The 16,594-nt window shown below is 45.1% G+C and overlaps 1 protein-coding gene across 1 annotated transcript in view; it reads left to right on the forward strand.

Moving 5' to 3' along the window:
- BAIAP3 (BAI1 associated protein 3) overlaps nt 1–16,594 on the forward strand; it is a 277,420-nt gene that overhangs the window by 244,681 nt on the left and 16,145 nt on the right. The window contains exons 24-28 of the mRNA XM_073555195.1: nt 418–513; nt 3,200–3,415; nt 7,769–7,837; nt 8,469–8,548; nt 11,688–11,796. Of these exons, the coding sequence (XP_073411296.1) occupies nt 418–513; nt 3,200–3,415; nt 7,769–7,837; nt 8,469–8,548; nt 11,688–11,796 (570 nt within the window). The remainder of the gene's footprint in view (nt 1–417; nt 514–3,199; nt 3,416–7,768; nt 7,838–8,468; nt 8,549–11,687; nt 11,797–16,594) is intronic.

Here is a 16,594-nt window from a genome sequence, read left to right on the forward strand (position 1 = left end):
TTTTCTCCCTGCAGCCGTAGCTCCAGTACGTAATATAAATGTTATTTACTTGCAGATTACCGTTACATTTCCAGATGAATTGTCATTTTGGAAGTGTCGGGTTTCCTTTAAGTTGCTGATCGGCTCTGGATTTTTTTTTTTTAAATACCGTATTACACATTGATTTCAATCCTATTTATACCAGATTTGGCTACAAATTTGCACTGAAATCTTTGTGTCCTTGTGGTTTCTGCCAGATTTTCTATGAAAATTTTCTGCAGCATTTCAGTTCCCTACAAAACCTAAAAGTAAAAAATACCAATGTAACCTCCAGCAATTCCTCATGGAGAGCGGACTTACCATATAGATTTAGTAGGTTTATTACTAGAATTATATTCAACTGATAATACATATGTAATTGTGTTTTTTATGTTTTAGGATATGTGCAAAGCAGCAATCTATTATTCAGAAGCAATTAAACGTAAAGTTGATAAAAGTCACCAGTCGGCAGGACAGACTATTGTTACAGAGCAGGTAAGTGAATGGTTAATTTAAAGGGTATCTGTCAACAGATTTTTGCCACCTAATCTGAGAGCAGTATAATGTTGAAACAGAGACCCTGATTCCAGTGATGTCACTCATCAGCGAGATCGCTATGTGTGACAGGGCCTTAAGCGATGCATTGCTGGAATCAGGGTCTCCGCCCCCGCATCATGCTGCTCTCAGGTGGGGTAGCATAAACCTGGTGACAGATTCCCTTTAAGCAGCATTTCACTTTAGGTATTAAATGGGTTTTCCGCTTTGAATTATCCTTTTTTGGCAGGGTCACATGAAGAAAAACTGATCTCAGGTTGTTCTGCTCTTAGAACCCATGGCAATCAAATATTTTCTGTGAGGGGGACTTGTACCATGTGGCGAACTTGCCAGCAGCACTACTGCAAACACGGGACTGCACAGTTCTGTTCTGCTGTCCTTGTATGGCATAGGACCTAGGTCCTCCAGCGCTAAAGACACTTCTTTTATCCCCTAGTTTGGTATTTGAAATTCGGACGACCTCTTTTAAAAGCCCTATAACAATCATCCACGGACCCCAGTATTGTCAAACAATCTTCTTAGGGTGGTCTGCTCCCCTTTAAGACATTTTGATCACAGGGGATGATATTGCTGGAGGCCTCATCTATATGGGGATAGGGAATACCTAGCTGATCGTTGGGTCCCTGTCCTAAATGAAGTGGAGGTGCACATGCTCCATTCATTGTCAATGGACTGATGAATTTATTTTACTTGCATGTATTAGTTTTCACAGACTTCATCACCGCTGTCCCCATTGGAGCTCACAATCTAGATTCCCTATCAGTATGTCTTTAGAGTGTGGGAGGAAACCCACGAAAACACGGAGAGAACATACAAACTCCTTGCAGAAATTGTCCTTTGAACTCAAGACCCCCAGCGCTGCAAGGGTACAGTGCTAACCACCGAGCCACCATACAGTGCTGAACGCTGAGCCACCACGCTGCCCTAGCTTTCTCCAGCAGCGTCATAGACCAGGGTTTAAGAGCGGAGTTTGAGCATGAGCAGTCATTGCAAAATGGAGATGCTGTTTTCAAGGTTCAAAGCCCCTATCTTGTTATTGGTGGGGGTCCCAGTAGACAACGGACCTCCAGTCATCAGCAACTTAAAGGGAACCTGTCACCCCCCAGGGCGTTTTTCAGTTAAAGAGCCGCCTACAGCAGCACTAAGGCTGCATTCTGTGAAGGTGGCTCTTCTTTTTCTGACCCCCAGTAACGCTGAAATATCGACTTTTATAAATAGCTCCTCATACCTGTAATGTGGCCCATAGGTAAGGTGTGTCCCCCAATATCAGCCGCCCACCATCCGTCCATCATGCCTGTCCGGTGTCTCGGCGCCGCCCACCATCCGTCCATCATGATGCCCCTGTGCGTCGCTGCATCCTCCTGTTTTGAATGCCGGCGCCTCCGAGAACCGACATCAGGCTAATGCGCCTGCGTGTTGTGGAGGCCCCAGACCCCGCCCCGCAGTGTTATGATGTATTCACACTACGGGGCTGGGGCCTCCACAACACGCAGGCGCAATAGCCTGATGTCGGTTCTCGGGCAGCGCGCACTGCCCATGCCCGAGAACTCTTGTCACAGCGCAGGCGCCGGCATTCAAATCAAGAGGAGGCAGCGACGCACAGCGGCATCATGATGGACAGATCGTGGGCGGCGCCGAGACACCGGACAGGCATGGTATGCGGCTGATACAGGGGGACACACCATACCATAACAGGTATGAGGAGCTATTTAAAAAAGTCGATATTTCAGAGTTACTAGGGGTCAGAAAGAGAAGAGCCACCTTCACAGAGTGCAGCCTTAGTGCTGCTGAAGGTGGCGCTTTAACTGAAAAACACCCTGGCGGGTGACAGGTTCCCTTTAACCCCAATTACATGGATAGAGGATAACTTGTATTTTTGGGAATAACCCTTTAAGAGCCATCCACAAATCAGATGAAAACCCAACATCTCTGTATTTATTTGCAAAAACAATGACTATGTGAACATGCCTTTAGTGCAAAATGTTCTATCCGTTAAGGGTATATGCACACATTGTGGATTTGGCTGCAGATTTTTCCGTGCGGATTTTGCTGAATCCGTGCGGATTTTGCTGAATCGGCAGGTAAAATGACCTGCGTTTTACCTGCGGATTTTCTGCAGATACTGTGCGGATTTTGCCTGCGTTTTTACACCTGCGGATTCCCATAATGTAAGAGGTGTTAAAACGCTGCGGAATCCGCACAAAGAATTGACATGCTGCGGAAAATAAACCGCAGCAAGTCTGCGCGGAATTTTCCGCAGCATGTGCACAGCGGATTTGGTTTTCCATAGGTTTACATGGTACTGTACACCGCATGGAAAACTTCTGCAGATCCGCAGGACCAAATCCACAACATGTGCACAAACCCTAAAAGAAAAATAGACCAAACAAGTATGAGAATGTCAGAGGGGTAAAAGGGGATCCCAAATATGGCACCTGTAGGAGATACTCCAGCCTTGCCACATCAAGGAGGCCCCATATGGCGACACACGGAGCTCATCAGGACATGTGCTTGATCCCTTAGCTAATCAGGGATAATTCTGAGCAGAGCACCCCAACTTTCATCCATAAGATCACTACGTAGAGGAAATTTTAAGCAAAGTCTGACTACTGATTTTCTTCTCCAGCTTTGCATCATCCTGAATAACATCGAGCACGTGCGTAAGTTTATGGGCAACGTCCTGAAAGATCTAGATTGGAAGTCTGTGGAGACAGCAGTGGAGCAAACAAGTGGGAGTGATGGGAAGCAGCAGGTGCAGAAAGCCCTGAGCACCCAGCTCCAGAACATCGATATAGACATGCAGAGAGAGGCCAAGAACATGATCTCACATCTAACAGAAAAGGTAACGTCGCTACTGTAGGGAAATCGCGCCCTCTAATAGCTGGCGAGATCCAGAGGAGGACTCCCTCCTACAATGGGGTTTTCTACAAGCCTGGGGCTGCCAAAAATGATGAACCCAGGAGCAGTAACTGTATAAACAGGTGCTTGGGACGCAACAGCGCAGAGAAGGAGGACTCCGTAATAACTTAACCATCATATTATTTGATTAACACGGATATATGTGGGGCCCTCGGACAGTAGCAAAGGGTAGAGCCAACAATGGAATTATTATACAATGAGAATACAGGAATTTGTCTACACTGATTATATTAACACAATTGTCTTCACATGCTATGGTTCTATCGTTACAAGTGAACGACTATTATCGTCAGGGGTGTCTTGGACCTTATACTTCGACCTGAAGTGCATCACAGTACTACTGGGCCGGTCACCGTCGTCACTCTCTTTCTCTAAGGCAATACGAATCCGTTGTACTGGCCCTAATGGGAGTTTACAATATGTCACGGTTAGGCTGCAAGTCCTTTATCAATCAGTCACTTTGCACACCCGCTGCGCTTCCTGCCATAGTCCCCTGAAGCACGGCCCTAGTCCTCTTTGCATTGTAAGTCCACAACAGAAATTATAGCTCACACTGACATCCCTCTCCTGTGGCCTAGTCGCCTGCCTCTGCCCTGTTTCTGTGCACTTGGCTTGTCTGGTTGCTCTGTTCTCCGCTCTGATCCGGTTGCTCTGTTCTCCGCTCTGATCCGGTTGCTCTGTTCTCCGCTCTGATCCGGTTGCTCTGTTCTCCGCTCTGATCCGGTTGCTCTGTTCTCCGCTCTGATCCGGTTGCTCTGTTCTCCGCTCTGATCCGGTTGCTCTGTTCTCCGCTCTGATCCGGTTGCTCTGTTCTCCGCTCTGATCCGGTTGCTCTGTCCTTCGCTCTGATCCGGTTGCTCTGTTCTTCGCTCTGATCCGGTTGCTCTGTTCTTCGCTCTGATCCGGTTGCTCTGTTCTCCGCTCTGATCCGGTTGCTCTGTTCTCCGCTCTGATCCGGTTGCTCTGTTCTCCGCTCTGATCCGGTTGCTCTGTTCTTCGCTCTGATCCGGTTGCTCTGTTCTTCGCTCTGATCCGGTTGCTCTGTTCTTCGCTCTGATCCGGTTGCTCTGTTCTTCGCTCTGATCCGGTTGCTCTGTTCTTCGCTCTGATCCGGTTGCTCTGTTCTCCGCTCTGATCCGGTTGCTCTGTTCTCCGCTCTGATCCGGTTGCTCTGTTCTCCGCTCTGATCCGGTTGCTCTGTTCTTCGCTCTGATCCGGTTGCTCTGTTCTTCGCTCTGATCCGGTTGCTCTGTTCTTCACTCTGACCCGGTTGCTCTGTTCTCCGCTCTGATCCGGTTGCTCTGTTCTCCGCTCTGATCCGGTTGCTCTGTTCTCCGCTCTGATCCGGTTGCTCTGTTCTCCGCTCTGATCCGGTTGCTCTGTTCTCCGCTCTGATCCGGTTGCTCTGTTCTCCGCTCTGATCCGGTTGCTCTGTTCTTCGCTCTGATCCGGTTGCTCTGTTCTTCGCTCTGATCCGGTTGCTCTGTTCTTCGCTCTGATCCGGTTGCTCTGTTCTTCGCTCTGATCCGGTTGCTCTGTTCTCCGCTCTGATCCGGTTGCTCTGTTCTTCGCTCTGATCCGGTTGCTCTGTCCTCCGCTCTGATCCGGTTGCTCTGTTCTCCGCTCTGATCCGGTTGCTCTGTTCTCCGCTCTGATCCGGTTGCTCTGTTCTCCGCTCTGATCCGGTTGCTCTGTTCTTCGCTCTGCTCCGGTTGCTCTGTTCTTCGCTCTGATCCGGTTGCTCTGTTCTCCGCTCTGATCCGGTTGCTCTGTTCTTCGCTCTGCTCTGGTTGCTCTGTTCTTCGCTCTGATCCGGTTGCTCTGTTCTCCGCTCTGATCCGGTTGCTCTGTTCTTCACTCTGATCCGGTTGCTCTGTCCTCCGCTCTGATCCGGTTGCTCTGTCCTCCGCTCTGATCCGGTTGCTCTGTTCTCCGCTCTGATCCGGTTGCTCTGTTCTCCGCTCTGATCCGGTTGCTCTGTTCTCCGCTCTGATCCGGTTGCTCTGTTCTCCGCTCTGATCCGGTTGCTCTGTTCTCCGCTCTGATCCGGTTGCTCTGTTCTCCGCTCTGATCCGGTTGCTCTGTTCTCCGCTCTGATCCGGTTGCCCTGTTCTCCGCTCTGATCTGCTTGCTCTGTTCTTCGCTCTGATCTGGTTGCTCTGTTCTTCGCTCTGAACTGGTTACTTGGTTCTTCATTCGGATCTGATTACTTGGGTTCTTCACTCATAATGGTGGCTATAATCCAACTCCACTACACCGAACATCCATCCTGCTACAGGTCCAGGCACCAACTCCTCCCTTCTCTGCTCTTCGGGCCTTTTATAGTTAATAACTGCGCCACAGCTGTCACCTGACCTGGTGTCTCCTCCAATCCCTTCTCCTCAGGAATCATGTACTTCGTCCTTCAGTTCCCGCTGATGCAGTCCTTTCTACTTTCTCTAGTCCTACAACATTTGACTAGTACGTGGCGGCACCTACTTGCCAACACTCTCTAAAACTGTGGAAATCTCTTATTTATTCATCTCCTTACACAGCAACAGCTATGGCTTGTGATTGTGCCAGAATGACCAAACATAATGGTCTGGTACTGCAAGGAAATAAACGACTAACTTTTGCTACTTTCACACAACTGTATTTTTGGTCCGAGGATTGTCCCTAAAAAACCGAACAGCACACGGACCCATGTTAATCAATAGGACTGTTCAGATGACCATTTTTTTCACACAGACTGAATGTCATCATGAAAAAAATTGCAGCATGCACTAGTCTTTTCCATATTTTGTGCTCCAAAAAACTGGATCTCATACGGATCAACCGAATAGCATTGGATACATTGCAAGAGTTTATCATAGGAAACTGTAATTGGTTTTGTAAATTTTAATACCTGCTGATGGATAAAAATGGACGCAATACGGATGAAAAATCAGATGTTTTTCCGTGCTGAAAAACTGGATGATTTTTTTTTATACGCTCGTGTGAACTTAGCCTTAAGGAAAACCTGTCACTAGCTTTGAACAAGAAAAATTAAATATTTAGTCAGCTCACAATCCTCGCCTCACTCCAGGGATCTGTCAATCAGCCAGGGTCGAGGTTCGTCAGCCGCAGCAACGAAATCCAGACAAAAAATATATGACCCAGCGATAAGAATCCGCAATACCCGGCACTCGGGACCGGATTGTGCGGCTGCATAGAAATACATGCAGTCACACACTCCCGAGTGCCGGCGGCTGTGTCGGGTATTGATGCGCGAGTTTCTCATATAGTACTCGCAAGTGTGACCCCAGCCTTAAGCACGTTCCCTTCACCGTAAGAAGCCTTTTCACACACATCGTTTCCTACTGTATCCTTCCTCTGTAGGTTACTCCAGGGCCCTGCAGCTTATCTGTTTCGTCCTACGTCGCCACAACCCAGCTTCTATGTCCTGATCAGCGAGTCTCTCCACTCGCTCAGCGGCTCCACGTCCTATCACTATGGACTCCCTGGATCTACTGCTCAGGACCCCGACTAGTCCCACCCTCTCAGTCCTGTTTAGGTCCATTATATTCGGCGCTAGCAAGCTCTCAGATTTCTTGTGACTCGGCGTGTTGTCAGATAACGCCTCGTCAGTAATTATCTTCAGGCTCTCACTATCCCTGTCCGCATGTCTCTTTATGCTGTGGATCACCCCTTGGCAACACTGCACACTTGTCCAAACTCTAACTCCTATCTGACTATCAAGAAGTAGTCTGCTTTCCCTGGCACTAACCTTTGCCAATGTGGGCTAGTCCCAATTCTTAACTCTCACTTACCTTGCTGTCTGTTGCTGGGCAGAAGTTTCCTACACACTATCTTATAGTAAACTATCTGATAACCCCATGCATTACTAATCCTACACTGTACACTTAGACATTACTACACATTGCTTATACATTACTTTTCTTACACTATGGATTTTTGTTGCACATTATGTATAGTATACTAACAGTACTTATCACACTCTACATTATACAGTACCATATATGTAAAAGACGCATAACCTTATTATTAAAAGGGATATCTAAAAAAACAAACAAAACCTGAATCAGACATGACGGTGGATCATATCAGTGTGAGCCTCAACATTTGAAACCTTATTGGTGAGAGATATTAGGCCTTACCCCTGATCTGCTTGGGAATGGCAACTTTGGGGTGATTTGCATAAATATCAGCACTTTATGGGGTCTTAGTCCATGTTTTGTCTGCAGAAATGGCTTTATATACTGTATAATGTGAAATAACATTTCTCCTGTGTCTGCAGATGATCGGAGATATAAAGAAATACATACAGCACATAAGCCTGTCACCGGACTCTATCCAGAATGATGAGGTGGGTATCAATGTAGAGGAGTCTATTGACTGACAGCTGCATAGGAAGAAAGGAAGACAAAAAGAGTGTGTGTCTCAACGATGATGTCATAATGGTTGCCATGGTGACAGTCATAGTAGGTTGCAACCATTCTGACATCATCGTCGCCATGGCAACCTATTATGAAATCATCATTGTCATGGCAACCTATTATGACGTCATTGTCGCCATGGCAAGCTATATGACATCATAGTCACCACCGTCACCATGGCAACCTATTATGACATCGTCGCCATGGAAACCATTAATGACATCATCGTCGATACTCACATATACGCTCGGTTTTATATATATAAGAGATGGACAACACGCCAACTGTTTACCGTCAGACCAAAGATCTGAGTGCGCCATGGGAACGTGGACACGTTGCAAGTGATTGAGTCGTCTTCTGATATGACAGCATTGGCAGCATTGTGCTGTATTTTTAGCACCTGTCAGTGATATCACCATCATGTTTATGGAAATCTCCACAAATATGGGAATAATTACCGCAATCATCAGAATTAATTTAGACTTTACAGCTCATCCATTGGAACATTGGTAATTTATCTGTCATTTTAATCACCGGCATATGGCGTGTGCTCTGTTCCAGGCTGTGTCTCCCCTAATGAAATATCTCGATGACAAATTAATTATACTAAGTGAAACCTTGGTGAAGGAGAACTTGTACAGGTAAGAGCTGAGCGTCTCATGTGTCGCCGTAATGAGCCAAGAGGTAACTTTGGGGGACGTGTTACCCGAAGACTCCCCCTGTGCCCTCATGTTCCTCAGATATTCAGCAATTAGTGCCGTATAATGATGGATGACGGTAAAGGGATTCTCATTAGCTCATCCCTATCCATGTGCCCTAATAGGGCAAATCAACGTCTATTTAAAGAGGACCTGTCACTTTCTATAAATATTTCTTACCTGGTGTAAATGCCGCTCTTCTCCTGAATCTGAAGTTGTTTTTCTTTTGTTCTCGCTCCTCTCCATTCCTGAGATATGACCCTTTTTTTCCTGTATATAAATCTGGTTTTCTTAGCCAACGGGGAGTGGTCATCAAGAAAACACCCATGAATAAGAGTTGAGAACCACACCCATTTGGCTAAAAGTACTAGATTTACATACATGGAAGAGAGGCCTTATCTCAGGAATGGAGAGGTACAGAAACAGAAGAAAAACAACTCCGGATTCAGGAGAACAGCGGGATTTATAACAGGTAAAAAAAAAAATATATATTTCTCGGAATATTACATTGTGGGGTCAGTATATGTTGTAAAGCCCCTCTTTGAGAACAGATATTTTTGTAAACTGCATAAATCAAATTTCAAAATTATGTTAATCACAGGACAGATGATTCGTGTCGGAGAGCTGGGAGCCCCCACTGATCACAAAAACTGGGGTCCTGTATCCCCAGCTTGAACTAAGCATTGGTCAACCATGCCCAAGTCTTTGGGACTCACAGAAATGGCCAAGTATAAAGTTTTGCTATCTTCGTCAGCCCCATGAACATTTTTTTTTTTTACTGTAGTGAGACGGGACATGGACTTTCTGGTATGGTGGAGGAAAATGATCTTGGGGATGTCATACCACAGGCGGCTGTACTTTGGGGGAATGCCGCGGGGCATAGATAGTCATATGTTAGTTTGGGCACCCCTATTAATGTTAACCTTTTTCTGTATAACAATGTTGGTTTTTGCAACAGCTATTTCAGTTTCATATATCTAATAACTGATGGACTCAGTTATATTTCTGGATTCAAATGAGGTTTATTGTACTAACAGAAAATGTGCAATCTGCATTTTAACAAAATTTGACCGGTGCAAAAGTATAGGCACCCTTATTATTTTCTTGATTTGAACACTCCTGACTACTTTTTACTGACTTCCTGAAGCACTAAATTGGTTTTATAACCTCATTGAGCTTTGAACTTCATAGCCAGGTGTATCAAATCATGAGAAAAGGTATTTAAGGTGGCCACTTGCAAGTAGTTCTCCTATTTGATTCTCCTATGAAGAGTGGCATCATGGGCTCCTCAAAACAACTCTCAAATGATCTGAAAACAAAGATTATTCAACATAGCTTTTCAGGGGAAGGATACAAAAAGTTGTCTCAGAGATTTAACCTGTCAGTTTCCACTGTGAGGAACATAGTAAGGAAATGGAAGAACACAGGTACAGTTCTTGTTAAGCCCAGAAGTGGCAGGCCAAGAAAAATATCAGAAAGGCAGAGAAGAAGAATGGTGAGAACAGTCAAGGACAATCCACAGACCACCTCCAAAGACCGGCAGCATCATCTTGCTGCAGATGGTGTCACTGTGCATCGGTCAACAATACAGCGCACTTTGCACAAGGAGAAGCTGTATGGGAGAGTGATGCGAAAGAAGCCGTTTCTGCAAGCACGCCACAAACAGAGTCGCCTGAGGAATGCAAAAGCACATTTGGACAAGCCAGTTACATTTTGGAAGAAGGTCCTGTGGACTGATGAAACAAAGATTGAGTTGTTTGGTCATACAAAAAGGCGTTATGCATGGAGGCTAAAAATCACAGCATTCCAAGAAAAACACTTGTTACCCACAGTAAAATTTGGTGGAGGTTCCATCATGCTTTGGGGCTGTGTGGCCAATGCCGGCACCGGGAATCTTGTTAAAGTTGAGAGTCGCATAGATTCAACTCAGTATCAGCAGATTCTTGACAATAATGTGCAAGAATCAGTGACGAAGTTGAAGTTACGCAAGGGATGGATATTTCAGTAAGACAATGATCCAAAACACCGCTCCAAATCTACTCAGGCATTCATGCAGAGGAACAATTACAATGTTCTGGAATGGCCATCCCAGTCCCCAGACCTGAATATCATTGAACATCTGTGGGATGATATGAAGCGGGCTGTCCATGCTCGGCGACCATCAAACTTAACTGAACTGGAATTGTTTTGTAAACAGGAATGGTCACAAATACCTTCACCCAGGATCCAGGAACTCCTTAATAGCTACAGGAAGCGACTAGAGGCTGTTATTTTTGCAAAAGGAGGATCTACGAAATATTAATGTCACTTTTATGTTGAGGTGCCCATACTTTTGCACCGGTCAAATTTTGTTTAAATGCAGATTGCACATTTTCTGCTAGTACAATAAACCTCATTTGAATCCAGAAATATAACTGAGTCCATCAGTTATTAGATATATGAAACTGAAATAGCTGTTGCAAAAACCAAAATTGTTATAAAAGGAAAAAGGTTAACATTAATAGTGGTGCCCAAACTTTAACATATGACTGTATTGCATTGTGGTGTTCCATTAGAGATGGAAAGAGGGAACTGATATATTGGGTATATTTGGCACCACACTTGGCTAGATGTACATCAGCATTCTGACCAAAATTCAGCTTGTCGTCATGTTCCTAAAGTTGTGAGAAAGTAGAAAAATCACACTAAAGCAGGAAAGTGTGTGGACACCAGAGAGACGGAGAAAGGGGGTCTGGGCTGGGAGGAGAGCAGAAAAGTAAACCTGCAGATCAGCTGCTGGTAAAGGACTATGTAAAGGACAATAAGAGAGCTCTGGAACCAATGTGCGTGATTGAGGAAACTCACTTTCCTCATGTAAGAAAGACCTCCGACCTGAAAAATAGCCACCAGTGATTGTGCCACCTATGTCTGACTGATGGCAATGGAGCAAAAGCCACGAGTATACATACCCTTTAAGGTTTTATGTATCTGCCTTTGCTATCTATTATCCATACCATCACTCTTTGTTGGCTAGAGTGAATGACCCATGTACAGATCACCATTTCTTCATTATCCTCTCCCATTGTCATGCTTCTTACCATAGGGTCCTTGAGGCGCTGTGGTGGCTCCTCCTGAAATTCATTATTGATGCCGTGGACTCCAACAGAGGAGTGTCTGTCGAGTTCTATGGACGATTTTACTATACACTGGAGGTAAATAACTCCCTAAGGCCCAGAACACACATACTAGATAGGGGGCCGTATATGGACCACATTACCCAGACTGACAGGGTCATTATGCCACCACTGTGATGTTGCAGGACAGGTATTACAGACCCAGTCATGTAACCGTATCGGGATAATGAGAACAGTGATGTTGTCACAGTGGCGTTTGCCCAGCACCGTGGCCCTGACCGGACAAGTGGAGGGGGGGGATATTTACAGGGGATAATAGTTTATGGTTTTATCGTGACACCAGCTGAGGTGTCTGGCCAGGGATGCAAGTGGGGTCCCCAGGGGATAGATGGTAATGCAAGATGGGCCACTCCCCTCAGCAGGAGCAGGCCCCTTGGGTGATGATGGGGGTTGTAGTAAGCAGTGCAGCAGAAAGAAGCAAGGAGGCGAAGGAGTTCAGTCTTTACCTTTACTGATGATGGATGCAAGTTGAATCCAGGGATTCTGGTCAAGAGGTCCAGGGTCCAGCTAGTCTGGAAGCAGCTGGAATCCACTCCACTAAGTGGGTAGACTAGGCCTTCCTTTCTGTGCCTGTCTGGAGATTCCACAGCTTATGAGCTGATCTGTACGCACTGCTTATGAGCTGATCTGTAGCAGCTACAGCCAGCATACATTGCGAGCTCTTTGCTCAGTCCCGGCTCTGAGCCCTCTGTAATGTGGTGCTTTTAGTGCTGCAGAGGTGGCCAGAGAACCTGCAGTCCCTCGGTCTCCAGATTCTGCTCTCAGGATTTGCAATCCCTGGTAGCCCAGGACTCTGGTGTCCTGTTCTCCTCGTAATCCTAGGGTGAACCTTCCATAGCCCCAACCCTGGAAACTCCACGTGCTCCTTCTTCCCTTCCTCACACTACTCTCACTCTGCCCTCTCTCTCTTACTCCCCTTCCCCAGCCAGAAGAGGCAGTCACCCTACAAACTAGGGGCTTGTGCTCCCCCTTCTGGTCAGGGATGGGCTTGTGTGTGGATGCCTGGTTTACGTAGTGTAGGGCGCTCCATTTACATCCAGACATATTACCACCACTGGTTAGGGAGGTGATACAATTGTGGTGGCCAGACTGCAGGGGCGCCACAATGTCACAATACAGGGATAACAAGCACAGGGATGTCACAGTATAGGGATAATAAGCACAGTATAGGGATAATAAGCACAGTATGGTCACAGTACAGTGATAATACACACAGGGATGTCACAGTACAGATATAAAAACAGCGATATCACAGTATAGGGATAGTAAGCACAGTACAGACAGTACAGATATTAAACACAGTGATATCACAGCATAGGGATAATAGGCATGGTACGGTCAGAGTACAGTAATACACACAGTGATGTCACAGTATAGGGATAATAAGCATGGTACGGTCACAGTACAGTGATAATACACACAGTGATGTCACAGTATAGGGATAATAAGCATGGTACGGTCACAGCACAGTGATGTCACAGTATAGGGATAATAAGCATGGTACGGTCACAGCACAGTGATGTCACAGTATAGGGATAATAAGCATGGTACGGTCACAGTACAGTGATAATACACACAGTGATGTCACAGTATAGGGATAATAAGCATGGTACGGTCACAGCACAGTGATAATACACAGTGATGTCACAGTATAGGGATAATAAGCATGGTACGGTCACAGCACAGTGATAATACACAGTGATGTCACAGTATAGGGATAATAAGCATGGTACGGTCACAGCACAGTGATAATACACACAGTGATGTCACAGTATAGGGATAATAAGCATGGTACGGTCACAGCACAGTGATAATACACACAGTGATGTCACAGTATAGGGATAATAAGCATGGTATGGTCACAACACAGTGATAATACACACAGTGATGTCACAGTATAGGGATAATAAGCATGGTACGGTCACAGTACAGTGATAATACACACAGTGATGTCACAGTATAGGGATAATAAGCATGGTACGGTCACAGCACAGTGATAATACACAGTGATGTCACAGTATAGGGATAATAAGCATGGTACGGTCACAGCACAGTGATAATACACACAGTGATGTCACAGTATAGGGATAATAAGCATGGTACGGTCACAGCACAGTGATAATACACACAGTGATGTCACAGTATAGGGATAATAAGCATGGTATGGTCACAACACAGTGATAATACACACAGTGATGTCACAGTATAGGGATAATAATCATGGTACGGTCACAGCACAGTGATGTCACAGTATAGGGATAATAAGCATGGTACGGTCACAGCACAGTGATGTCACAGTATAGGGATAATAAGCATGGTACGGTCACAGTACAGTGATAATACACACAGTGATGTCACAGTATAGGGATAATAAGCATGGTACGGTCACAGCACAGTGATAATACACAGTGATGTCACAGTATAGGGATAATAAGCATGGTACGGTCACAGCACAGTGATAATACACACAGTGATGTCACAGTATAGGGATAATAAGCATGGTACGGTCACAGCACAGTGATAATACACACAGTGATGTCACAGTATAGGGATAATAAGCATGGTATGGTCACAACACAGTGATAATACACACAGTGATGTCACAGTATAGGGATAATAAGCATGGTACGGTCACAGCACAGTGATGTCACAGTATAGGGATAATAAGCATGGTACGGTCACAGCACAGTGATGTCACAGTATAGGGATAATAAGCATGGTACGGTCACAGTACAGTGATAATACACACAGTGATGTCACAGTATAGGGATAATAAGCATGGTACGGTCACAGCACAGTGATAATACACACAGTGATGTCACAGTATAGGGATAATAAGCATGGTATGGTCACAACACAGTGATAATACACACAGTGATGTCACAGTATAGGGATAATAAGCATGGTACGGTCACAGTACAGTGATAATACACACAGTGATGTCACAGTATAGGGATAAGCATGGTACGGTCACAGCACAGTGATAATACACAGTGATGTCACAGTATAGGGATAATAAGCATGGTACCGTCACAGCACAGTGATAATACACACAGTGATGTCACAGTATAGGGATAATAAGCATGGTACGGTCACAGCACAGTGATAATACACACAGTGATGTCACAGTATAGGGATAATAAGCATGGTACGGTCACAGTACAGTGATAATACACACAGTGATGTCACAGTATAGGGATAATAAGCATGGTACGGTCACAGCACAGTGATGTCACAGTATAGGGATAATAAGCATGGTACGGTCAAAGCACAGTGATGTCACAGTATAGGGATAATAAGCATGGTACGGTCACAGTACAGTGATAATACACACAGTGATGTCACAGTATAGGGATAATAAGCATGGTACGGTCACAGCACAGTGATAATACACAGTGATGTCACAGTATAGGGATAATAAGCATGGTACGGTCACAGCACAGTGATAATACACACAGTGATGTCACAGTATAGGGATAATAAGCATGGTACGGTCACAGCACAGTGATAATACACACAGTGATGTCACAGTATAGGGATAATAAGCATGGTATGGTCACAACACAGTGATAATACACACAGTGATGTCACAGTATAGGGATAATAAGCATGGTACGGTCACAGTACAGTGATAATACACACAGTGATGTCACAGTATAGGGATAAGCATGGTACGGTCACAGCACAGTGATAATACACAGTGATGTCACAGTATAGGGATAATAAGCATGGTACGGTCACAGCACAGTGATAATACACACAGTGATGTCACAGTATAGGGATAATAAGCATGGTACGGTCACAGCACAGTGATAATACACAGTGATGTCACAGTATAGGGATAATAAGCATGGTACGGTCACAGCACAGTGATAATACACAGTGATGTCACAGTATAGGGATAATAAGCATGGTACGGTCACAGCACAGTGATAATACACACAGTGATGTCACAGTATAGGGATAATAAGCATGGTACGGTCACAGCACAGTGATAATACACAGTGATGTCACAGTATAGGGATAATAAGCATGGTACGGTCACAGTACAGTGATAATACACACAGTGATGTCACAGTATAGGGATAAGCATGGTACGGTCACAGCACAGTGATAATACACAGTGATGTCACAGTATAGGGATAATAAGCATGGTACCGTCACAGCACAGTGATAATACACACAGTGATGTCACAGTATAGGGATAATAAGCATGGTACGGTCACAGCACAGTGATAATACACACAGTGATGTCACAGTATAGGGATAATAAGCATGGTACGGTCACAGTACAGTGATAATACACACAGTGATGTCACAGTATAGGGATAAGCATGGTACGGTCACAGCACAGTGATAATACACAGTGATGTCACAGTATAGGGATAATAAGCATGGTACGGTCACAGTACAGTGATAATACACACAGTGATGTCACAGTATAGGGATAATAAGCATGGTACGGTCACAGCACAGTGATGTCACAGTATAGGGATAATAAGCATGGTACGGTCACAGCACAGTGATGTCACAGTATAGGGATAATAAGCATGGTACGGTCACAGTACAGTGATAATACACACAGTGATGTCACAGTATAGGGATAATAAGCATGGTACGGTCACAGCACAGTGATAATACACACAGTGATGTCACAGTATAGGGATAATAAGCATGGTACGGTCACAGTACAGTGATAATACACACAGTGATGTCACAGTATAGGGATAATAAGCATGGTACGGTCACAGCACAGTGATAATACACACAGTGATGTCACAGTATAGGGATAATAAGCATGGTATGGTCACAACAC

This window comes from Dendrobates tinctorius, unplaced genomic scaffold (genome assembly GCF_039654945.1).
Source record: "Dendrobates tinctorius isolate UK_male_01 unplaced genomic scaffold, ASM3965494v1 ptg000222l, whole genome shotgun sequence".
In the NCBI taxonomy this organism is placed as follows: Eukaryota; Metazoa; Chordata; class Amphibia; order Anura; family Dendrobatidae; genus Dendrobates; species Dendrobates tinctorius.